Source organism: Macaca mulatta, chromosome 9, assembly GCF_049350105.2.
Source record: "Macaca mulatta isolate MMU2019108-1 chromosome 9, T2T-MMU8v2.0, whole genome shotgun sequence".
NCBI lineage: Eukaryota > Metazoa > Chordata > Mammalia > Primates > Cercopithecidae > Macaca > Macaca mulatta.
Genome location: NC_133414.1, coordinates 112089365 through 112114018, shown reverse-complemented (window position 1 = coordinate 112114018; position 24654 = coordinate 112089365). Strand labels below are relative to the sequence as shown.

The 24654-nt window shown below is 44.1% G+C and overlaps 1 protein-coding gene across 4 annotated transcripts in view; it reads left to right on the top strand.

Annotated features, from left to right (window-relative positions):
• Nucleotides 1-20099, top strand: part of CPN1 (carboxypeptidase N subunit 1) — a 41173-nt gene extending 21074 nt beyond the window's left edge. The window contains exons 6-10 of one of the 4 annotated variants that reach the window (XM_077947231.1): nt 5005-5144; nt 7837-7936; nt 13731-13849; nt 14641-14741; nt 19834-20099. In XM_077947231.1, coding sequence (XP_077803357.1) covers nt 5005-5144; nt 7837-7936; nt 13731-13849; nt 14641-14703 — 422 coding nt within the window. In that variant the 3' untranslated portion in view covers nt 14704-14741; nt 19834-20099. Of the gene's footprint in view, nt 1-5004; nt 5145-7836; nt 7937-8410; nt 8591-13730; nt 13850-14640; nt 14742-19833 lie in introns of those variants that run through there. The other 3 variants (XM_015147916.3, XM_001106976.5, XM_028826753.2) reach the window with 3 other exon arrangements.
• The last annotated feature ends 4555 nt before the right edge of the window (nt 20100-24654 follow it).

Genomic DNA, 24654 nt, shown 5'->3' with positions numbered 1-24654 from the left:
GGAAAGCAAAATATTTTTTGCCCTCCAAATTGAAAATAACCAATATACTTTTTCAAATTATGCTTGTTCTTTTTTTCTCTCTCTCCTCCCTCTCCCTCTCCATCCTCTGAGACAGCAAGGCCCATGCCTCCACTGAGAATCATTGCCCTAAATTAAGCTGGTACAATTCCAAGGTCATTACATTTATCAAATTGATTCTTCCAACAGTGTGGTCTCTTGATTAGCATATCAGCATGGGCTGGGAACTTATTAGAAATGTACATTTCTAATAAGTTGAACCCCACCTCATACCTACTGAATCAGAAACTCTGGGGGTGAAGCCCAGCAAGCTGTATTTAGCCAGAAGGCTCAGCCTTCTAGGTGATTCTAATGCATGGAGAGAACCAATTTACTTATTTATTTTACTCAAGCATTTTTAAATTTTTATGGATACATGTGAAGTGTATATATTTATGGGGTATATGTGATATTTTAATACAGGCATACAGTGTGTAATAATTACATCAGAGTAAATGAGATGTCCATCCCCTCAAGCATTCATTTCTTTGTGTTACCAACATTCTAATTGTACTCCCTCAGTTATTCAAAAGGTACAGCAAATTACTGCTAATGGTAGTCACCCTTTTGTGCTATCATTCATTCTTTCTATTTTTTGTATCTATTAACCATCCCCATTCTCCCCACCCCCACCATCCTTCCCAGCCTCCGGTAACCATCCTTCCTCTCTATTTTCATGAGTTCAATTATTTAAATGTTTAGCTCCCACGAATGAGAAAGAACGTGCAAAATCTGTTTTTCTGTGCCTGGCTTCATCACTGTTTTTGCAAATGACAGGATCTTATTTTTTTTAATGACTGAATAGTACTCTATCGTGTAACCCTGCCACATTTTCTTTCTCCATTCATCTGCTAATGGACACTTAGCTTGCTTCCAAATCTTGGCTATTGTGAATAGTGCTGCAGCAAACATGGGAGTGCAGTTAACTCTTCAATATACTGATTTTCTTTGTTTTGGGTTTATACTCAGCAGTGGGATTGCTGAATCAACTGGTAGTTCTGTTTTTAGTTTTTTAAGGAACTTCTATACTGTTTGGAGAGAGCCAATTTAATAGGCTATAGTTATTATTCTTCAACTTTCCCCATTCTTTCTGTAACAGCTTGCTTGTACTCATCAGCTTAAAAAGTAAGTGATAATTTTTTTCATCTTTATGTATTTATTTATTTATTTATTTTGAGATGGAGTCTTTCTGTCACCCAGGCTGGAGTGCAGTGGCTCCATCTCGGCTCATTGCAACCTCTGCCTCCCGGTTCAAGCAATTCTCCTGCCTCAGCCTCCCGAGTAGCTGGGGCTACAGGGAACCACCACCACACCTGGCTAATTTTTGTCTTTTTAGTAGAGACGGGGCTTCACCACGTTGGTCTGGCTGTTCTCAAACTCCTGACCTCAAGTGATCTGCCCGCCTCAGCCTCCCAAAGTGCTGGGATTACAGGCACCCCGCTTCATTTTTATTGTGGTAAAATATACATAACATAAAATTTACCATTGTAATAATTTTTAAGCATCTGATTCTGTATTATTAGGTACATTTGTAATGTTGTACAGTCACCACCAGCACTCATCTCCAGAACTCTTTTCGGCTTATAAAAGTGAAACTCTATATCCGTTAAACAATAACTACCTTTCCCCTTACCCAGCCCCTGGCAACCACCATTCTACTTTTTGTCTTTATGATTTTGACTGCTCTAAGTAGCTCATATCAGTGGGATCATGCAATATTTGTCTTTTTGTGAATGCCTTATTTCACTTACCATCATGTCCTCAAAGTTCATCCGTGTTATGGTGTTTGTCAGAATTTCCTTACTTTGAAGGCTGAACAATATTCCATTGTATGTTTATACCACATTTTGTTTCTCGTTTATCCACCGATGGACACTTGGGTTGCTTTCACATTTTAGCTATTGTGAATAATGGTGCTACAAACATGGATGTGCACATCTCTCTTTGAGACCCTGATTTCTGTTCTTTTGGATATATAAACCCAGAAGTGGAATTGTTGGACATAAGGTAGTTCTATTTTTAATGTTTTTGAGGAACTGCCATACTGTTTTCTGTAGAAAACACCACCCGTGCACAGGAGTTTCAGTTTCTCCACATCTTCACCAACTCTTACTTTTTTTTTTTTTTTTTTTTTGATAGTAGCCATCCTAATAAGTGCAGGCCGGGCGCGGTGGCTCAAGCCTGTAATCCCAGCACTTTGGGAGGCCGAGACGGGCAGATCACGAGGTCAGGAGATAGAGACCATCCTGGCTAACACCGTGAAACCCCGTCTCTACTAAAAAAAATACAAAAAACTAGCCGGGCGAGGTGGCGGGCGCCTGTAGTCCCAGCTACTCCGGAGGCTGAGGCAGGAGAATGGCGTAAACCCGGGGGGCGGAGCTTGCAGTGAGCTGAGATCCGGCCACTGCACTCCAGCCCGGGCTACAGAGCAAGACTCCGTCTCAAAAAAAAAAAAAAAAAAAAAGTGCAAAGTAGTATCTCATGGTAGTTTGATTTGCATTTCTCTAATGATTAGTGATATTGAGCATCTTTTCATGTGCTTATTGGCCATTTGTATACCTTCTTTGGAGAAATGTCTATTCAAATCCTTTGCCCACTTAAAAAATCAAGTTGTTTGGGGTTTTTTTTTGTTGTTATTGTTATGTTTTAGGAGTTCTCTATGTATTCTGAATATTAATATCTTATCAGATATATGAATCACAAATATTTTTCCCATTCCATGGTGGCGTTTTTACTCTGTTTACATTGTATTTGTTTGTTTGTTTGATTCTGTCATCACCTGTTTTGTCCTAGAGATACTGTCTTTTGATGAACAAAATTTTTCCATTTTCATGAAGTCTAATCTGTGATTTTTTTTTTCTTTTGTTGCCTGTATCTTTGATTTCATATCCAGGAAATCATTGCCAAATTCAATGTCATGAAGCTTTTGCCCTGTGTATTCTTCTAAGAGTTTTATAGTTTTAGGTCTTACGTTTAGGTCACCAATCCATCTTGAGTTCATTTTTGTATATGGTGTTAGATAAGGCTCCAACTTCATTCTTTTGCATTTGGATATCCAATTTCTCCAGCATCATTTGTTGACATGACTGTCCTTTCCCCATTGAATGGTCTTGGCATTCTGGTCAAAAATCCTTTGACAATATATGTGAGGGTTTCTGGGCTGTCTTCAATTCCATTAATCTATATACCTGCTTTTATACCAGTACCACATTGTTTTGATTACTGTAGCTTTGTAGTAAGTTTCAAAATCAGAAATTGTGAGTCTCTAGCTTTGTTCTTCTTTTTCAAGATTATTTTTACTCTTCTGGGTTGCTTAAAATTCCATATGAATTTTAGGATGGGTTTTCTATTTTTGCAACAAACATCATTTGGATTTTGATAGGGATTGCATTGAATCTGTAGATCACTTTGGGTAGTATAGACATTTTTAAGTGAGTAATTTTTAACCCAAATGAAATTATAATGAAAATAACCATCCTAATAAAGAGAAACATATTAAAAAGTAATTGATTCAATTGAATAATGTAGAAGATCGGAACAAGCAAGTTTTTTTTTTTTTTTTTTTTTTTTTGAGACGGAGTCTCGCTGTGTCGCCCAGGCTGGAGTGCAGTGGCCGGATCTCAGCTCACTGCAAGCTCTGCCTCCCGGGTTTTTACGCCATTCTCCTGCCTCAGCCTCCCGAGTAGCTGGGACTACAGGCGCCCGCCACCTCGCCCGGCTAGTTTTTTGTATTTTTTAGTAGAGACGGGGTTTCACCGTGTTAGCCAGGATGGTCTCGAACTCCTGACCTCGTGATCCGCCCGTCTCGGCCTCCCAAAGTGCTGGGATTACAGGCTTGAGCCACCGCGCCCGGCGCAAGTATTTTTTAGAAGAAGAAGAAAATGTAGCTGTCTTCTGCTTTTTCAGGAGTCTGTTTTTCTGGGATGGGTATTTTCAGATTAATATTGTATTCTTAGATAGGAGAAGGGATGTGAAAGCAAAATATTAATTTCATTCCTGACCTCCCAGGTCTGAAGAACATTGTAGTTCAAGGAGAAAATCTGTTCTCTTAAAAACAGTCCATGTGCATAGTCAATAGTAAGGCACAGCTAATAAGCAGACTTTGGAAATGATAAAAGGGACAAGAAGTGAAATTCAGTCATGAAATGGAAAAAAACATAAAGGATGAAGATGACAAAAGGGACATTTAAGAAGAGAGGAAACTGCAGAGAGAGATGCATGTGAACTGGAAATTTGGGAAAAATTTTATGGAGGAAAGAAAGAAATAGAGGTCAAGAGGTAGAATAGAAGTTGATGAGCCGGGCGCGGTGGCTCAAGCCTGTAATCCCAGCACTTTGGGAGGCCGAGACGGGCGGATCACGAGGTCAGGAGATCGAGACCATCCTGGCTAACACAGTGAAACCCCGTCTCTACTAAAAATACAAAAACTTAGCCGGGCGAGGTGGCGGGCGCCTGTAGTCCCAGCTACTCGGGAGGCTGAGGCAGGAGAATGGCGTAAACCTGGGAGGCGGAGCTTGTAGTGAGCTGAGATCCGGCCACTGCACTCCAGCCTGGGTGACAGAGCGAGACTCCGTCTCAAAAAAAAAAAAAAAAAAAAAAAAAAAGAAGTTGATGAAGAAAAGAAAAAAAAGGTAATGAAGGGGGTGCTGGATATTTCTAACACAAAGAAATGATAAATGTTTGGGAGGATGGATATTCTAATTAGCCTGATCTAATCACTGTACAGTTTATTGAAACGTCACTATGCGTGTCCCATGAATATGTACATATTATTAGGTGATGTACATGAATATGCACACATTATTATGTGCCAATGAAATAAATAAAATTAAAAGAGAATTCCCAAATAAATAAAAGCAGAAAATTTTAAAAAGAGAGAGAGAGATGAGATGGGGCATTGAGTGGGAACCTGGTTATGGGAATCTGCCACTGCTCTCTTTCCTTTAGGAATGCAAGACTTTAATTATCTCCATACCAACTGCTTTGAGATCACGCTGGAACTGAGTTGTGACAAGTTTCCCCCGCAAGAGGAGTTACAGCGGGAGTGGCTGGGTAATCGGGAAGCCCTAATCCAGTTCCTGGAACAGGTAAAACCTCATTTGTTAACTCTCATGTTTGCAAAAAGAGAAGTGCTTCTCAATGGCAGACAAGGTGTTTCACAGGTTCAGGTCTGACTTTTGCTCTGACTCAGTCCAATAGATCTGGGCTGCTTCTTTCAATGAGATTTATTCATTCAACATTACTGAGCAGCTGAACACAGTGGTTCGCACCTGTAATCCCAGCAGTGTGGGAAGCCGAGATGGGAGGATCACTTGAGCTCAGAAGTTTGAGACCAGCCGGGGCAACATAGCTAGACCCCATGTCTACTAAAAAAAAAAAAATTAGCCAAGCATGGTGGCATGCTTCTGTAGACCCGGCTTCACAGGAGGATGAGGTGGGAGGATCGCTTGTCTTGTGCCGGGAGGTCAAGGTTGCAGTGAGCTGTGATCATGCCATTGTACTCCAGCCTGGGCAGCAGAGCAAGATCCTTCTCAAAAAAATTATCAAGCACAACTATTTGTCAGAAACTGTACTATACGCTGTGAATTATGAATAAATAAGCAAATATCCCTGCCCATATGGAACTTACCTTCTAGTGAGGAGAGACAGGCAGTAAACAATAAGTTGTATAACATGTTAAAAAAGAAATGCTATGAAGAAAGTCTTTCAGGGGAAGTGATATTTAAACAAAAATTTCAAGGAGGTGAGGGAGAGAAACATGCAGATATCTAGGGGATAAAAGGGTTCCTTGAAATGGACACAACTGCAAATACAAAACCCACAAAAAGAATATGAAAAGTGCTTGGCATCACTAATCATTACAGAAATGCAAACTAAAACTACAGTGAGATTCCACCTCAAATTGGTTAGGATGGCTGCTATCAAAAAAACAGAAATTCACAAATGTTCACAAGGATGTGGAGAAGTTGGAACCCTTGTCCACCATCAATGGGAATGTAAAGTGGTACAGTCATTATAAAAAACAGCTAATGGCAATTCCTCAAGCAATCAGAATTCCTATGTGCTCCAGCAATGCTACTTTTGGGTATATATTCAAAAGAACAGAAATAAGGGCCTCAAAGAGATATTTGCACACCCATATTCATAACAGCATTATTTACAATAGCCAAAAAGTGGGAGCAACCCAGTGTTCATTGGTGGATGACTGTATAAATGAATGTGGTATATTCCAGTGGAATATTATACAGCCTTAAAAAGGAAGGAAATTGTCATCAGGTGTGGTGGCTTATGCCTGTAATCCCAGCACTTTGGGAGGCTGAGGTGGGCAGATCGCCTGAGTTTGGGAGTTTGAGACCAGCCTGACCAACATGGAGAAACCCTGTCTTTACTAAAAATACAAAATTAGCCAGGCATGGTGGCACATGCCTGTAATCCCAGCTACTCGAGAGGATGAGGCAGGAGAATCGCTTGAACCCAGGAGGTGGAGGTCGCGGTGAGCCGAGATGGCACCATTGCACTCCAGCCTAGGCAATGAGAGCGAAACTCCATCTCAAAAAAAAGGAAGGAAATTCTGACACATGCTACAACATGGATGAATCTTGGGGACATTATGCCAAGTGAAATTAGCCACCCATAAAAAGACAAACACTGTATTATTCCACATATATGAGGTACTTAGAGTAGTCAAAATTATAGAGATGGAAAGTATTGATAGAATGGTGGTTGCCAGGGGCTGGGGGAGGGGGTAATGGAGAATCATTGTTTAATGGATATAGAGTTTCAATTTTTTAAGATAAAAAGAGTTATGCAGATGGATGGTAGTGATGGTTGCACAACATTACAAATGTTTTTTTATTTTTTATTTTTTATTTATTTATTTATTTTTTTTATTTTTTTTTGAGACAAAGTCTCGCTCTGTCACCCAGGCTGGAGTACAGTGGCCGGATCTCAGCTCACTGCAAGCTCTGCCTCCTGGGTTCATGCCATTCTCCTGCCTCAGCCTCCCAAGTAGCTGGGACTACAGGTGCCCGCCACCTCGCCCGGCAAGTTTTTTGTATTTTTTAGTAGAGACGGGGTTTCACCATGTTAGCCAGGATGGTCTCGATCTCCTGACCTCGTGATCTGCCCATCTCGGCCTCCCAAAGTGCTGGGATTACAGGCTTGAGCCACTGCGCCCGGCCTTTTTTTTTTTTTAGACAGAGTCTCGCTCTGTCACCCAGACTGGAGTGCAGTGGTGCGATCTAAGCCCACTGCAACCTCCACCTCCTGGGTTAAAGCAGTTCTCCTGTCCTCAGCCTAGCTAAATGTATTTAATAACACTGAACTATACACTTAAAATGGTAAATTTTATTTTATCACAGTCTGTCATAGTAAATAAAAAAAATTTAAAAAAAAGAAAAAGAAAAGAAAGCCAGGACACCAGTGTGGCTGGACTGATCTCAGAAGTAAGGGAGAGAAAAGGTGGTTGGAGATAGGATCAGAGAGCTAACAGGTAGCTTGACAGACGGACCATCACAAGAACTTTAGCTTTTGCTCAGAGTGAGTTAGGTTTTGAGTAGGATAGTGACATGATTTGAGTTAGGCTTTAACAGGATCACTCTGACCACTCTAATTGTGAAGAGATTAATTGGGGCAGGGAGAGAGGCAAAGAGACCAGTTAAGGGACTATTACCATCATCTTTGTGAAGATAAAATGCAAAAACATACGAGAAAGGGCTTTGAGACTCTAAAACACCGTACAAATGTTTTATGATCATAACTATATACTTGTTCCTGCAGGTTCACCAGGGCATCAAGGGAATGGTGCATGATGAGAATTATAATAATCTCGCCAATGCTGTCATTTCTGTCAGTGGGATTAACCATGATGTCACTTCAGGTATGTGGTCACTGCTTAGGGGGAGGAAGGAAGCGTTCACTCCCGCATCTTCTTCAGCATAATCAACGGGCCAGTTTGTAAGCCAGTGAAACTAGCAGGGGCGTCAAGGATGCTGGGAGTGGGGGTGGGGGGGATGGAGGAAAGAAGGGCAATGAAAATGGAGACAGTAAATTAAGAGGCTGAATCAAACAACCAAGATGTTTTAATGGAAAATCTTTTGCTTCTGATGCAAGCAATCCCTGAGAGGTCAGGACCAGGAAAGACTGATGTAAATGTAACTTCTCCTCAGCATTCAGGAGTGGCTACCACATACAATTTTGTTAGGGGTATTTTCTGGGCTTACTGTTAATAGCTCACATACTGGTGTGAAATTGGGTAGAAAGAGGACTGTAAAACGGATAGTTATCCTTGTGGCTGACTTGGCATTTCTCTACACCTCCAATGGAAAAGTTAGCAAGATTCTTTCCATCATAGGCTTACTGTGGGGCAAGATTGATGGTGGAGACGGATCTTAGAGCTACCTGGAACCTCCTAGAAGAGCACAGAATTATGTCACAGCAGAATGGTGTTGTAAGCTGATTCAGCCCAGCTTGATCATGCATTTGTAGGATTTTTTGTTTTATTTTGCTTTTAATGCATAACAGTAGCTACCAACACTTATGGTTACAGGTAGATGAGATTTGCCTAACTCCCCACCTTTTTTTCTTTTTTTGAAAAGGAGTCTCATTCTGCCATCCAGGCTGGAGGGCAGTGGTGTGATCTCACTGCAACCTCTGCCTCCTGAGCTCAAGCCATCCTCCTACCTCAGCCTCCAAAATGGCTGGGACTACAAGCATGCAACACCATGCCTGACTAATTTTTTGTGTTTTTTGTAGAGATGGGGTTTTACCATGTTGCCCAGGCTGGTTTCGAGCTCCTGGGCTCAAAAGCCTCCCAAAGTACTGGGGTTACAGGTGTGAGCCACTACACCCAGCCCTCCGCACAACCTTAATACTAGCAAGTCTCACCTGAATTTTACTACACTAACATTTATTACCTAGCAGCCATTTCACAGTTCCTACAATCTGTTTAAGCTGGATGAACTCTCAGCTTTCTGTTCTTTAAAGTGATCTCAATGCATCTTACATGAAAAGTTCATTTAAGGCAAAAGTATTGTCTAAAGGCAGAATCCTGTAGCTTCACAGTGAAGTATCAGACAACCAGAGTCTGGACACAGGACTGTTTAGGAATCCAAACTCAGGAATCATCCTTTTTATTTGTTTTTTCTTTTTCTGTTTTTTACAGAAATGTTTCTGAATCGTAGGAATCATTCTTATAAGCACAGCCTTCTTCAGGGCTTGCTAGATTCTTTCAAGCAAAGTGATGGGGTCTCACTATGTTGCCCAAGCTGGTCTCAAACTCAAGCAATTCTTCTGCCTCAGCCTCCCAAATAGCTGGATTACAGGGTCTCACTCTATTGCCTGGGCTGCAGTGCAGTGGTGCAATCAGAACTCACTGCAGCCTTGACCTTCCAGGCTCCCAAGTAGCTGGAACTACAAATGCATGCCACCATGCTCAGCTAATTTTTTTGTTTTTTATTTTTTTTACAGAGACAGAGTTTTGCCCTGTTGTCCAGGCTGGTCTCAAATTCCTGAGCTCAAGTGATCTGCCTGCCTCAGCCTTCCAAAGTGCTGGGATTCCAGAAGGGCACACCTGGCTTTTGCTAGATTCTTATGCTCTGTCCAAGCAAGTGTGGGAATGTCTCTAAAACAGGCTAGCCAATCAACATATATTGCTGGGCACAGTGGCTCACGCCTGTAATCCCAACACTTTGGGAGGCCCAGGTGAGAGGAACACTTGAGGTGAGGAGTTCAAGACCAGCCTGGCCAACATGGTGAAACCCCTGTCTCTACTAAAACTACAAAAATTAGCTGTGTGTGGCCAGGTGCGGTGGCTCACGCCTGTAATCCCAGCACTTTGGGAGGCCGAGGCGGGCGGATTGCCTGAGCTCAGGAGTTTGCAACAAGCCTAGGCAACACAGTGAAACCCCATCTCTACTAAAATACAAAAAATTAGCCACGCATAGTGGCATGTGCCTGTAGTCCCAGCTACTTGGGAGGCTGAGGCAGGAGAATCACTTGAACCCAGGAGGTGGAGGTTGCAGTTAGCCGAGATTGTGCCACTGGACTCCAGCCTGGGCAGAGTGAGACTCTATTTCAAAACAACAACAAAAACAAAACATATTAAACACCACTGATTTTTCCAATAACTGCCACTTTTACCTGCCATTGTGTTAATTAACAAATTATTAGGCTGGGCATAGTGGCTCATGCCTGTAATCCCAACACTTTGGGAGGCCAAGGCGGGTGGATCACCTAAGGTCAGGAGTTCAAGACCAGCCTGGCCAACGTGGTGAAACCCCGTCACTACTAAAAATACAAAAAATTAGCCGGGCATGGTGGTAGGCAACCGTAGTCCCACATACGCAGGAGGCTGAGGCAGGAGAATCACTTGAACCCAGGAGGTGGAGGTTGCAGTGAGCCAAGATTGAGCCACTGTACTCTAGCCTGGATGACAGAGCAAGACTCCATCTCAAAAAAAAAAAAAAAAAAAAAATTAATCATTTCACCAGTGAAAAAACCCATTGTAAACATTCATTATGTTACTGAGCAAAGCATCTAGTGTTGAGGAGAGAGAAAGCTAGCTGAAGCCCTCATAGGAGCTGCATCTGGAATGGGGCCTTTCTGATATGACACTCGCTCACCACTTCAGGATGCAAGTCCCCAATTAAGAAAACGACAGTCCCTGGGGTGTCATTTCAACTATCCAACATGTGTACTTTGCTGAAGTATTTTAAAGTAAATTCCAGGCATTTAATAGGGGGCAGAAAAAGACTTCCTCATTATTGTTTGTCTCAATGTTTATCGTATTTGTTATTTCAAATATGCATTGCTATATACTTAAAAAAATGAATTTTAAAGTCACTGTCATAATTGAATCTAAAGGAATGGAAAGTCATTAGCCAAAATGCTCTTTCCCTGTTATGGAAAAACAGGTTTCTTTTGAATTTAATTTTTTCCCTTGCCATACTTTTGAAGGTGATAAAAGAAATTTTTTTGTTTTTTGAGACAGTCTTGCTCTGTCACCCAGGCTGGAACACAGTGATACGAGCCACTGCAACCAGCCCAATAAAAGCAATATTAAAAATAGGATTCTCACTGGGCACAATGGCGCATGCCTGTAATCCCAGAACTTTGGGAGGCTGAGCTGGGAGGTTTGCTGGAGGTCAAGAGTTCAAGACCATGCTGGTCAACATAGCAAGACCACATCTCTACAAAAAATAAAAGTAATAAAATTAACCAGGCACAGTGGTGTGTGCCTATAGTCCTAGCTATTCAAAAGACTGAAGCAGGAAAATTGCTTGAGTCCGGGAGTTCAAGGTTGCAGCGAGCTATGATAGCACCACCGCACTCTAGCCTGGGCAACAGAGTGAGACCTTATCTCAAAAAAAGAGATAGGACTCTCAAAATTGTATCTTTAGTGGTCATGTAGTCCAGCCTTCCCATTGAATATAAGATTACACCCATACAACACCACCAGCAGCTTTTTATCCAACCCAGGGCCACCATGTTCAGTGGTGCAGATTTTGCACCGTACATCTGCATAGCCTTTCCAGGCTTCTGATCTAGTCCGTGCTTGTGTGCTCACAATTTCACAAAGCAGTCCATTCCTTTTTATGTAGCTCTGTTTCTCTCAACAGGTTTGTTTCTTTTATTTATTTATTTGAGACAGAATCTTGCTCTGTCACCGAGGCTTGAGTGCAATGGCGTGATCTCAGCTCACTGCAGCCTCCACCTCCCACCTTTCAGCAATTATCCTGCCTCAGCATCCCAACTAGCTGGGACTACAGGCATGTGCCACCACGTCTGGCTAATTTTTGTATTTTTAGTAGAGATGGGGGTTTCACCATGTTGGCCAGGCTGGTCTCAAACTCCTGACCTCAGGTGATCCACCCACCTGGGCCTCCCAAAGCGCTGGGATTACAGGCATGAGCCACCACACCTGACCTCAACAGGTTTTATTTCTGTCTAGCAAAATCTGCCTCCCTGCAACTTAAACCCATACTTCCCATTCTTATTTCTTTAGATAGACATCATTTCTTCACAGTGGCCTTTCAAATATCAAAACTGTGGGCTCATGGAGTTTCTTTATTAGGCAAAACATTCACAGACCTTTCACCCTTTCCTCTCTCCTAGTGATCCTTTACTGGAGGTGAGTTTGTATTAAACTACAGGGTCTGGAATTACATTTAACACGTTCAGTATAGAGCACAGTAAAACTCCTGCTTCCTAGGAGCTGAGGCCATACTCCTATTAAGATAGCCCACAAATGATTTAAATCTTCGCTAGTTTCATGCTATTAAGAAAAGCCAGGCTAGGTGCGGTGGCTCATGCCTGTAATCACAGCACTTTGGGAGGCTGAGGCGGAAGGATCACTTGAGCCCAGGAGTTTGAGACCAACTTGGGCAACATAGTGGGAACCAGACTTTGTTTATTCATTTTAAAAAAGAAAAGGGCCGGGCGCGGTGGCTCAAGCCTGTAATCCCAGCACTTTGGGAGGCCGAGATGGGCGGATCGCAAGGTCAGGAGATCGAGACCATCCTGGCTAACCTGGTGAAACCCCGTCTCTACTAAAAAAAAATACAAAACACTAGCCGGGCGAGGTGGCGGGCGCCTGTAGTCCCAGCTACTTGGGAGGCTGAGGCAGGAGAATGGCGTGAACCCGGGAGGCGGAGCTTGCAGTGAGCTGAGATCCGGCCACTGCACTCCAGCCTGGGCGACAGAGCAAGACTCTGTCTCAAAAAAAAAAAAAAAAAGAAAAGATGGCTGGGCTCAGTGGCTCATGCCTGTAATCCCAGCACATTGGGAGGCCAAGGCTGGTCAATCACCTGAGGCCAGGAGTTCGAGAGCCGCCTGGCCAACATGGTGAAACCCCGTCTCTACTAAAAATATAAAAATTAGCTGGGTGTGGTGGTGCATGCCTGTAATCCCAGCTACTTGGGAGGCTGAGGCAGGAGAATGGCTTGAACCCGGGAGGTGGAGGTTGCAGTGAGCTGAGATCACACCACTGCATTCCAGCCTGGGCAACAGAGTGACAGAATGAGACTCCATCTCAAAAAAAAAAAAAAAAGCCAATGGACTGTGGCTCACACCTGTGATCCCAGCACTGGGAGGCTGAGACGGGCAGATCACCTGAGGTCAGGAGTTCGATATTAGCCTGGCCAACAGGGTGAAACCCCGTCTCTACTAAAAACACAAAAATTGGCTGAGCATGGTGGCACGCGCCTGTAATCCCAGCTACTTAGGAGGCTAAGACAGGAGAACTGCTTGAACCTGAGAGGCAGAGGTTGCAGTGAGCTCACATCATGCCACTACACTCCAGCCTGGGTGACAGAGCGAGACACCGTCTCAAAAAAAAGAAAAGCTAACTATCCAGACCAGGTCCAAATAAGGTAAACACGAAGCTGTAACCAATCTGGCTGTTTCTGTACCTCACTTCTGGTTTTTTTTGTATTTTACTTTCCTTTTTCTATTCTTAAAGTCTTTCCAACTGTGCAGAGATTACTCTCTGAATTTGCTGTGATTCTGAGGGCCCAATTTGCAAATTGCTTTTTCCTTCATCAATTAAACTTTGTTAAATTTAATAATAATAATTTTTTAACAAAAGCCACCAAGCTTGTAGTCAGTTAAAAACCCCAGCTTATTTGGGACAGGTTTTTAATCAGCGGACTGAGTTATATCCTTGTGACTTTCAGGTGACCATGGTGATTACTTCCGGCTGCTGCTTCCAGGTACCTACACTGTTAGTGCCATAGCACCTGGGTTTGACCCAGAGACAGTGACTGTGACCGTGGGTCCTGCGGAACCAACATTGGTGAGTTAGGCTGAGCTTGATGGTGCACTATAAAGATCACTTATACAGTCTATTTTGGAGGACAGTGTCCCGCTCTGTCACCCAGGCTGGAGTGCAGTGGTACCATTGTGGTTCACTGCAGCCTCGATCTCCCAGGCTGAAGCAGTCCTGCCGTCTCAGCCTCCCAAGTAGCTGGGAGTGAGTTTAAGTGCATACCACCATGCCCGCCTACTTTTTCTACTTTTTGTAGAAAAAGGATTTCATCATGTTACCCAGGCTGGTCTTGAACTCCTGTGCTCAAGTGATCCACCTGCCTCAGCCTCCCAAAGTGCTGAGATTACAGGCATGAGCCACCGCCCTTGGCCCTTACAAAATCTTCAGTGATTGTACAGCTGTCATCTTTGCCCAGCTTTCTTTTACGGTTTTTAAAAAATTAATTGCTCGCACATCCTAATTTTTGTTGTGTCACTCTCCTATTATATCCTTCCTCACTTCCTTTTGGCTTTTCCTCTTCTGTCTCACATAGCATAGAGATTCAAAGCACTGCCTAGTTCTAAATTCAGCTCATTTGCCCACAGACCTTGGACAAATTACCTAATCTCTCTTGTTTTCAGTTTCTTTCTCAGTAAATTGGTGATGATAGTGCCTCCTTCACAAGAGGCTGAAATGAGAACATGCACATAAAGCCTTTAGAATGCAGGGACCAAATCAACTCTCAAAAGACAGATTAATTGGAGAAAAGCCATACCAATTTATTTTTATTTTATTTATTTATTTATTTTTTGAGACAAGGTTTCGCTCTTGTTGCCCAGGCTGGAGTGCAGTGGGGGCATGATCTCGGCTCACCGCAACCTCTGCCTCCCAGATTCAAGTGATTCTCCTGCCTCAGCCTCCTGAGTAGCAGGGATTACAGGTATGTGCTACCACGCCCAGCTAATTTTTGTATTTTTTTTTTTTTAGTAGAAATGGGGTTTCTCCATGTTGGTCAGGCTGGTCTCAAACTTGCGACCTCAGGTGATCTGCCCACCTCGGCCTCCCAAAGGGCTGGGATTATAGGCCTGAGCCACCGCGCCTGGCCTGTATGTGTTTTTTTGTTGTTGTTGTTTTTGTTTTTTTTTGGTGGGGGGGAGCATACCAATTTGTTTAATGTGCATACACAAGAGCCTTCAGAACGAAGGCCCAAAGATACAGGGGAAATTGTCCACTTTTATGCATAGGTTCAACAAAGTAGGTACAGCTACCTAGCTGTAAATGCAATTGGACAAAAAGTATCAGCTAATGCTATGCACTGAGTGAAGAAATCCAGCAAGGCCTGTCTGTCCAGACTCTTCTGGGCTCTCTGACCATGTATTTCTTCCTTCTGGGTGTGGGTCAGTACCCTCTCTGAAAAGAGGGTCTTATGACCTACAGTCAAGCAAGGTAGGTCAGATATGTCCTCCTCCTCTTCCTCCTCCTCCTTCTTCTCCTTCTCCTTGACCTACAGTCAAATAAGGTAGGGTCTTATGACCTACAGTCAAACAAGATAGGTCAAATATGTCCTCCTCCTCCTCCTCCTCCTCCTCCTCTTCCTCCTCTTCTTCTTCTTTCATAGAGACAGGGAGTGACTCTGTCTCTCAGGTTGTGCACTGGCACGATTATGGCTCACTACAGCCTCAGACTCAAGAGATCTTCTGCTTCATCTTCCTGATAGCTGGGACTACAGGCACATGCCACCATACCCAGCTAATTTTTTTTTTTTTTTTTCCGAGACCGAGTCTCGCTCTGTCACCCAGGCTGGAGTGCAGTGGCTCAACCTCGGCTCACTGCAACCTCTGCCTCCTGGGTTCAAGCGATTCTCCTGCCTCAGCCTCCCGAGTAGCTGGGATTACAGGCATGTGCCACCACGTCCAGCTAATTTTTGTATTTTTAGTAGAGATGGGTTTTCACCTTGTTGGGCAGGCTGATCTTGAACTCCTGACCTCAGGTGGTCCACCCTCCTCAGCCTCCCAAAGTGCTGAGATTATAGGCATGAGCCACCGCACCCGGCCTAATTTTTGTTATTTTTTGTAGGGACGGGGTTCTTTGTGTAGCCCAGGCTGGAGTCCAGTGGTAGTCATGGCTCACTGCAGCCTTGAACTCCTGGGCTCAAGAGATCCTCGCACCTCGGACTTCCAAAGCACTGGGATTACAGGCATGAGCCACTGTGCTCCCACGGCCTAGACTGTGCGCGGCCTAAATCGGTTAATTTCTTTAAGACCAGTTTTTACAGAGAAAGGCAGCGGGCTTGCATTCTTCTGTGCCACTAGTAAGGACTGCCACCAGAGGGCGCTCTATCATACCTTCTGGTGCTCCGTGGGCCCTGATCTTGCTTTCCACTCAAGGCCGCAAAGAGCCGGTAGCTACTCTTCAAGATTCAACTCTCCAGGGCTTTCTTTTACGGATAGGAAGAGAAGCAAAGAACTTCTTTGATTTTACAGCCTGGATCTTTTCAGTTTTACTTGTACTAAGATCTCAGAGCTAACGGAGCTCAGAGATCGTGGACACTAATCCTCAGATTTCTCAAATGAGGACAAAGTAATGAGGCAGTCCTATTTAACGGCCATCTACAGATCTCATTTCTCAAAAGTCAGCCTTTCCTAGGGCCGCCTCGCTCCTTCTGTACACAACCCGCTCCTTCTGTACACAACCCTAGAGCTTGCTAGACCCTCCCACCGCCTTTCCCTATTAACATGATGCAGTCAAGTCAAGCTTGTCTTTTACTATTTACTGAATAAGTACTATGTATGACATGATATGAGAGCTTTCCAGCATTATCTCATTTAACCTTTACAACAACCCTGTGAGGTAGATGCAAGTATCCCCATTTATGGCTTACAGAAGATAAAAGAAACTTGGGTAGTATCACGTAACAAGTGGTAGGAGTCAGGATTCGAACCTGTATCAGGCTCTCTGGCTCCCTTCTTAGCCAATGTGTTACTGGAACTCATACTAAGTGTACAACCTGTGTTTGTAGTTCCTTATTGTACCACAAGGATCAGGGGAAATAACTATGCTTTAAGTGCTTTGAGAATTCCTCTGGAATTTCCAGATAGTTTCTTCCTCCATCCACTCCCCTAGTCCCATCTCCTAAATAATGTAAATTACTTCCCATTACTGTTGCAGGAAACAGAGAGTAAATCTTTTATTGTAGCCTATTAGCTGATCTGGGGTCCTCTTTCCCTTTTTTCTTGTTATATCCTAAAATTGAATGACTGGTAAGCAGCTACATATATAAGTTTTGCATTACCAGCAAGTCTGTTCAACGCCAGATTCAAACAACTGCACGTCCTTTTGAGTAACACACTCAATTTCAAAGAGTTTTGCCCCCTTTTTCACGTATTCTTTAAATAAATTAACATAATCCATCATTATGTCAAATATACTTAGAGAAGAAAAGATGTCTGTCATTTGGATACAATTTCCAGACACAATAACAACTAAAAATCCATTTATTGATCACAAAGGAGTCTATCTCCTTTCCCAGTCTAAAGCAGATATCCATCTGTCTGGGAAAGAAATAAGGAAAAAAAGAGTGCCCAGGTGTGGTGGCTCATACCTGTAATCCCAGCACTTCGGGAGGCTGAGGCAGGCGATCACTTGAGGACAGGAATTCGAGACCAGCCTGGCCAGCATGGCAAAGCCCTGTCTCTACTCAAAATACAAAAATTAGCCACGTGTGGTAGAGCACGCCTGTAATCCCAGCTACTTGGGAGGCTGAGGCAGGAGAATTGCTTGAACCCAGGGGGTGGAGTTTGCAGTGAGCCGAGACTGCCACTGCACTCCAGCCTGGGTGACAGAGCAAGACTCTGTCTCAAAAAAAAAAAAAAAAAAAAAGATTGTTTACTACAGGGTTTCCAGCTTTAAAATGTGTCAGTCGGGTGCGGTGACTCACACCTGTAATCTCAGCACTTTGGAAGGCCAAGGCTGGCAGATCACTTGAGCCTCGGAGTTTGAGACCAGCCTGGGCAATATGGTGAAATCCTGTCTCTACAAAACAATACAAAAGTTAGCCGGGCATGGTGTCATGCACATGTAGTGCCAGCTACTTGGGAGGCGGAGGTGGGAGGATCACTTGAACCCAGTAGATGGAGGCTGCAGTGAGCCATGATTGCACCATTGCACTCCAGCCTGGATGACAGAGTAAGACCTTATCTCAAAATAAAAATAAAATTAAATTAAATATCTTCCAGGGCCCAGTGTTCCCTTTGCTTTTCCCCAAGGCCTTCCACATGTCACCACTCCTTTCCTTTTCTTCTGTCCTTGCCTCATTTTCTTGTCTCTCTTCTCTCTCGTTTTTTCTGTCCTAGATTCCTATGTTACTAAATAGGAACTGATAAATAATACAGTACAGTTGGCTCTGATTCCCTTCTCCCCTCCTGGAGGAACTAGCAGAAAAATTGGCTATGGATTTTTGCGGAAGGGGCAGGAAATAACCCCACAGAGAGGCCTCTCAGTCAGGGGCATGTTTTTTAACTCCCAGCTGACTTCAGGGGCTCAAGCTGTTCCAAGGGCGGGAAAGCCCAGGCCTGCCCCAGGGGAGTGTGGTTAGGACACTGTGCCACTCCCTCTCCTTCCTCTTCAGCCTGGGATAGTTCTACGGCTCTTCCACACCCAGAATGTCCCACATTTGTCAGTGAAAAGTATCTTTCCATCTGCGTGCCGTGGCCAGAAAAGAAGTTGCAATGTAGTGCTTAAAAGGATGCATTAACACACATGGAAATTTCCAGTTTAAGAATCCAAAGCAGGGTGTGGTGGCATGTGTCTGTGGTCCCAGCTACTCAGGAGGCTGAGAGGCTGAGGCAGGAGGATCTTGAGCCCAGGAGTTTGAGTCCAGCCTGGACATCATAACAAGACCCCATCTCTAAAATTTAAAAAAAAAAAAAGTAAAATAAATAAAAGAGTCTATACCAACACTGTTTATCATCTCTACTATCTATAAAGTCAAACACGTATGGCAGAAGGTTTAGTTCTGAAGCACGGTGACACTTACCGGCATGCCTGAGCATGGCACCTGTGAGTCACCCAGGCAGCATAAAGAAGATTATTACAGCACTGTCAGTCATGGCTCTTGTCCTAAGTGGCAGTATTGGTGAAATCATGATTTAATGTGTAGATATATTTTTCTTTCTTTTCTTTACTTTTTTTTTTTGAGATGGAGTCTCACTCTGTCACCCAAGCTGGAGTGCAGTGGCATGATCTCGGCTCTCTGCGACCTCTGCCTCCCGAGTTCAAGCAATTCTCCTGCCTCAGCCTCTCGAGTAGCCGGAACTATAGGTGTGCGCCACCAGCCCAGCTAATTTTTGTGTTTTCAGTAGAGGTGGGGTTTCACCATGTTGGCCAGGCTGGTCTCTAACTCCTGATCTCAAGTGATCTGCCCACCTCAGTCTCCCAAAGTGCAGGGATTACAGCCACCATGCCCAACCTAATTTTTTTTCCTTTTTCTTTTTTTTTTTTTTTTTTTTTTTTGAGATGGAGTCTCACTGTCACCCAGGCTGGAGTGCAGTGGCAAGATCTCAGCTCACTGCAGCCTCCACCTCCCGGGTTCAAGCAATTCTACCACCTCAGCCTCCTGAGTAGCTGGGATTATAGGTGTGCACCACCATGCTTGGCTAATTTCTTTGTATTTTTAGTAGAGACAGGGTTTCACCATATTGGCCAGGGTGGTCTTGAACTTCTGACCTCAGGCGATCCACACCGCCTCAGCCTCCCAAATTGCTGTAATTACAGGCATGAGCCACCACACCCAGCCCATTTTTTTCTAATACATATAAAATCAATGTATATTAAGTTCATCCAATCATACTCTATCTATCACCAGTGATTGCATACCAATTTTGGGGGAACATTAGGCAAGTCTATATGACACCACCAGTGCTTCTCTGGGTCACTGCTATAATAATTCTCCCTAGTACCCAGCCCTCAGAAACCAGAACTATGGCAAAAGATGGTCCAAATGGATCTCCTAGCTTCTGCTCTTTTCCTTCCAGGTTCACTTCCACCTCAAAAGAAGCATCCCTCAAGTAAGCCCTGTGAGGAGAGCTCCCAGCAGAAGGCACGGAGTCAAAGCCAAAGTGCAGCCCCAGGCAGCCAGAAAGAAAGGAATGGAAATGAGGCAGCTCCAGAGAGGCCCTGCCTGAAACCCACAGTGCCAGGCAACCCTTCAGAAACGCTTTGCTCCTGCTCTCAGATCAGATAAAGCGTTCTTTCTATTTTATTAACTGGGACATATTTAAATACAAACATATTCAGAACAGTTCAGAATGGTCTCTGTCTGTTCCAGGGGTAAACCATCTCTAGGTCATCATGAAAGGAATTAGGATCTATTGAAAGGTGATGTGGTGGCCGGGTGTGGTGGCTCACATCTGTAATCCTAGCACTTTGGGAGGCCGAGGCGGGTGAATCACCTGAGGTCAAGAGTTCAGGACCAGCTTGGCCAGCATGGTGAAACCTCATGTCTACTAAAAATACAAAAAATTAGCTGGATGTGGTGGCACGTGCCGGTAATCCCAGCTACTCAGGAAGCTGAGGCAGGAGAATCACTTGAACCTGGGGGGCGGAGGTTGCAGTGAGCTCAGATCACGCCACTTCACTCCAGCCTGGGCAAAAGAGTGCAACTCTGTCTCAAAAAAAAGAAAGAAAGAAAAGAAAGCTGAGGTGGTAGTACATAAATCTAGCGGTGTTTGGTAAGGTTTTTCCATACTGAGAGTCTGGTTTAGGCTCCATGCCAGTCTACACTGCATCCAGAGACTGGTTCTGGCTGGTTGGCAGCTGCATCTCCAGAATTTAGCACAGAGTTTGCAACAGACGTAGTGCTCAGTGAAGATTTCTGAACCATGACTGAAATGCTGAAGTAAGTGATCCATCATCGATGTTGTTCCCATAGCAAAATTAGGTGACCAGTTCTTCTGAAATCCCAGAGGATCATTTCAGCAATAGCCAATAGTATCTTAATAAGAAAAAAATTTGACATGCAAATACCCAGTGACATGGCTACCCTTCTTCGTACATGGGCATTTAATAAATATGCATCTTTCAAAACATTTGCTGGATATGGAAATATAGTGCCGCTGCCCCGAGGCATGGCTCTGTCCCGGCTCTGTCCCCGGCACGACATAGCACTCTCCTCCTCTTTGAGTTCCCCAGGAAGAACCCGTTTGTACTAAAAGCATTATTGAGCAAAGTAGATGTTACTGAAGATTTTGAAGGGTCTTTCATCACCTACCTTGCAGCACACAAGTTTACAAAGCCTCACTGGGCATGTGGGGGTTCCAGAGTCCCCTGTGGGAAGTGGTTTTTTGCCATACACCTCATTTCAGAGCTCAGCCTCAGTTAGGGCAGGCTCCAGTTTCCTCATCTACTCCCCTCCCCGCGGGGCCTCTAATTAACACAGCCCTTTTCTTACCACTGAGAAATTGAACTCTACTAAATAATTACAGCCATGTGCCACATAATAATGTTTGGTTAACAATGGACGGCAGTATAATGGTGGTCTCATAAGATTATAATACCATGTTTTTACTATACCTTTTCTATGTTTAGATATATTTAGATTTAGATTAGATATGTTTAGATTTAGAATAGGTAACACAGGCCAAATACGGTGGCTCACACCTGTAATCCCAGCACTTTGGGAGGCCGAGCTGGGTAGGTTACCTGAGGTCAGAAGTTCGAGACCAGCCTGGCCAACATGGTGAACCCCATCTCTACTAAAAATACAAAAAATTAGCCAGGTGTGGTGGCAGACGCCTGTAATCCCAGCTACCTGGGAGGCTGAGGCAGGAGAATCACTTGAACCCAGGAGGTGGAGTTGCAGTGAGCCGAGATCGCACCACTGTACTCCAGCCTGGGTGACAGAGTGAGACTCCATCTCAAAAACAAACAAACAAACAAACAACACCAAAATAAAGAGTATGACCCACACAATTACCACTGTGTTACAATCGCCTGTAGCATTCAGTATAGTAACATGCTGTCCAGATTTGTAGCCTAGGAGGAATAGGCTCTACCTTTTAGCCTATGTGTGTAGGAGGCTATACCACCTAGGTTTGTATAAGTACATGCTATGATGTTTGCACAATGATTAAATCACTTAGGGATACATTTCTCAGAATGCATCTACATTGTTAAGTGACATGACTGTACGGTGGTCTCTTGGTTCCAGGACCCCCTCAGATACCAAAATCCAAGAGTGCTTAAGTTCCTTTTATAAAATGGCATAGTATTTGCATTTAGCCTAGGTATATCCTCCCATATACTTTTTTTTTTTTTTTTTTTTGAGACGGAATCTTGCTCTGTCGCCCGGGCTGGAGTGCAGTGGCCGGATCTCAGCTCACTGCAAGCTCCGCCTCTCGGGTTTACGCCATTCTCCTGCCTCAGTCTCCTGTGTAGCTGGGACTACAGGCCCCCGCCACCTCGCCCGGCTAGTTTTTTGTATTTTTAAGTAGAGACGGGGTTTCACCGTGTTAGCCAGGATGGTCTTGATCTCCTGACCTTGTGATCTGCCTGTCTCGGCCTCCCAAAGCCATATACTTTTAAGTCACCTTTAGATTACTTATAATACCTGATACAATGTAAATGCTATGTAAAGAGTTGTTATATTGTATTTACTTTGTACTATTTTTATTGTTGCGTTATTTTATTTTTTGTTTTTCTGACAACCTCACTCTGTCACCCAGGCTGGAATGCAATCATGGCTCACTGCAGCCTCAACCTCCCAGACTCAAGCAGTCCTCTCACTTCAGCCTCCCAAGTAGCTGGGACCACAGGCGCGTGACACCATACCTGGCTAATTTTTAAATTTCTTTGTAGTGAGAGGGTCTCAAACTCCTGGGCTCAAGTGATCCTCCCACCTCTGCCTTCTAAAGTGCTGAGATTACAGGCATTAGCCATGGTGCTCAGTCTGTATTATTATTATTATTATTTTATTTATTTAAATAGTTTTGATCCAAGGTTGGTTGAATGGGAACCCACAGATACGGAGAGCTGACTGTATTCCCATACCCATCAGAAAACAATAGGTGCTCTAGCTGTACCCATCAGAAAACAGAGATGCTCTAGCTGTGACAACTCACCCTCCTCTGGAGGCCATTCTGGGTTAGGATTAACACATAATTCATTTTTCTGTTACCTGAGCAATCTCTCTGTCTGTGGTCAAAAAGAAAACAGAAGAAAATGTATCTTTTCCCACTTAGGGAATTCACTCCTCAGGTTAAAAGGCTAATCCTTTCTTTCCATTTTTTATTTCTTCCTAATTTTAATCCCATGTTCCTTGTGCCTTTCTTGTTGTTATAAAGAGGAAGCTATGGCCGGGCGCGGTGGCTCAAGCCTGTAATCCCAGCACTTTGGGAGGCCGAGGCGGGTGGATCACGAGGTCAGGAGATCGAGACTATCCTGGCTAACACGGTGAAACCCCGTCTCTACTAAAAATACAAAAAAATTAGCCAGGCGTGGGAGCGGGCGCCTGTAGTCCCAGCTACTTGGGAGGCTGAGTCGGGAGAATGGCGTGAACCCAGGGGGCAGAGCTTGCAGTGAGCCGAGATCGCGCCACTGCACTCCAGCCTGGGAGACACAGCGAGACTCCGTCTCAAAAAAAAAAAAAAAAAAAAAAAGAGGCAGCTATTTGAGAGGGTTTCCATTTTTCAATTTAGTGAAACTTTATACCTGAGGTTGCCGCATGTGCTTAGTTTTCCGGATTGTCTGAATATCACTTACTTTGTGTTGAGGTTCCTTGGTACAAAGTCACCTGACAGAGCTAATGTTTGTGAAATGTGGTCACAATACTTTCACTGGCATAGCCACAGAATTTTATTCATTCTTCCATTTATTCATGCAGGGAACATATTTTGAGTCCTTGCTCTCAATAAATTCAGAAAATACAAAGGGGAAGAAGATACAGTTCATTATCTCAGTGCAGCCACAGGCTACTTGGGAAGGAAACAGATCATTCTTGTGCCCTGTAATAATTGCTGTGATTCCGTTGACTCTGAGGGTAAGGACAGAAGCCAGTGGGAAGGGCCTTACTCCAGTCTTGGGAAGGTCAGGAAAGGGATCCCAGAGCTAGTAGAGTCTAAGGTGAGATATAATGAGGTCAGATAAAGAGGCGTTGGCCGCGTGGAAGCAAATGGGAGAGCAATAGTTAGGCTGAGGAGACAGCACAGCTTGAGGCTCTTGGAAGATTTGCAGCTTGTTCAAGGGAGCTGCATGAAATTCAGCATGGTGGCAGCTGAGTGAGATGCCAGAAGTCAAGGCCAGTAGGGTAGGGAGGGACCAAATCATGAAGGACCTTTGAGCCACAGCACAGAGTTTGGACTTTATCCTGAGAAAAACAACTAGCCATTGAAGGGTTCTACTGAGGGGAGTGCAGAATCAGATTTAGAATGAGACCCGGCTGCTGCCTGAAGAGCTGGCTGGGGCAGAGGGGAGACTGAGGCTAGAAGGTCAGTGGGGAGACCACTGAAAGCCAGGAGAAAAGGTGGCCTCAGTCCGGGCAGGCAGCAGGGCTGGGGAAACACCAGGAAACTCCAGAGCACTTGCTGCCAGCTCCCCAGGGCTTCTCTGCTGCTTTTAGACTCCCAGTCTGATTCAGACCCACCCTGCCTGCCACCTGAGGATTTGAAGTACTAAAGGAGATGCAAATTTTTAAACCAAGCCCTAAAAACCATTCTTAGTAAAATGCACTCAAGCCAGAGGCCATTATACAAACCAAGTATTATATGGAAAATACAGTGTCTGGCTGTGACCACATGAAAAGTTCTCACTGCATACAAAGGACATGAGATCAGGACTCACAGGACAAGAGTGGGCAGGGT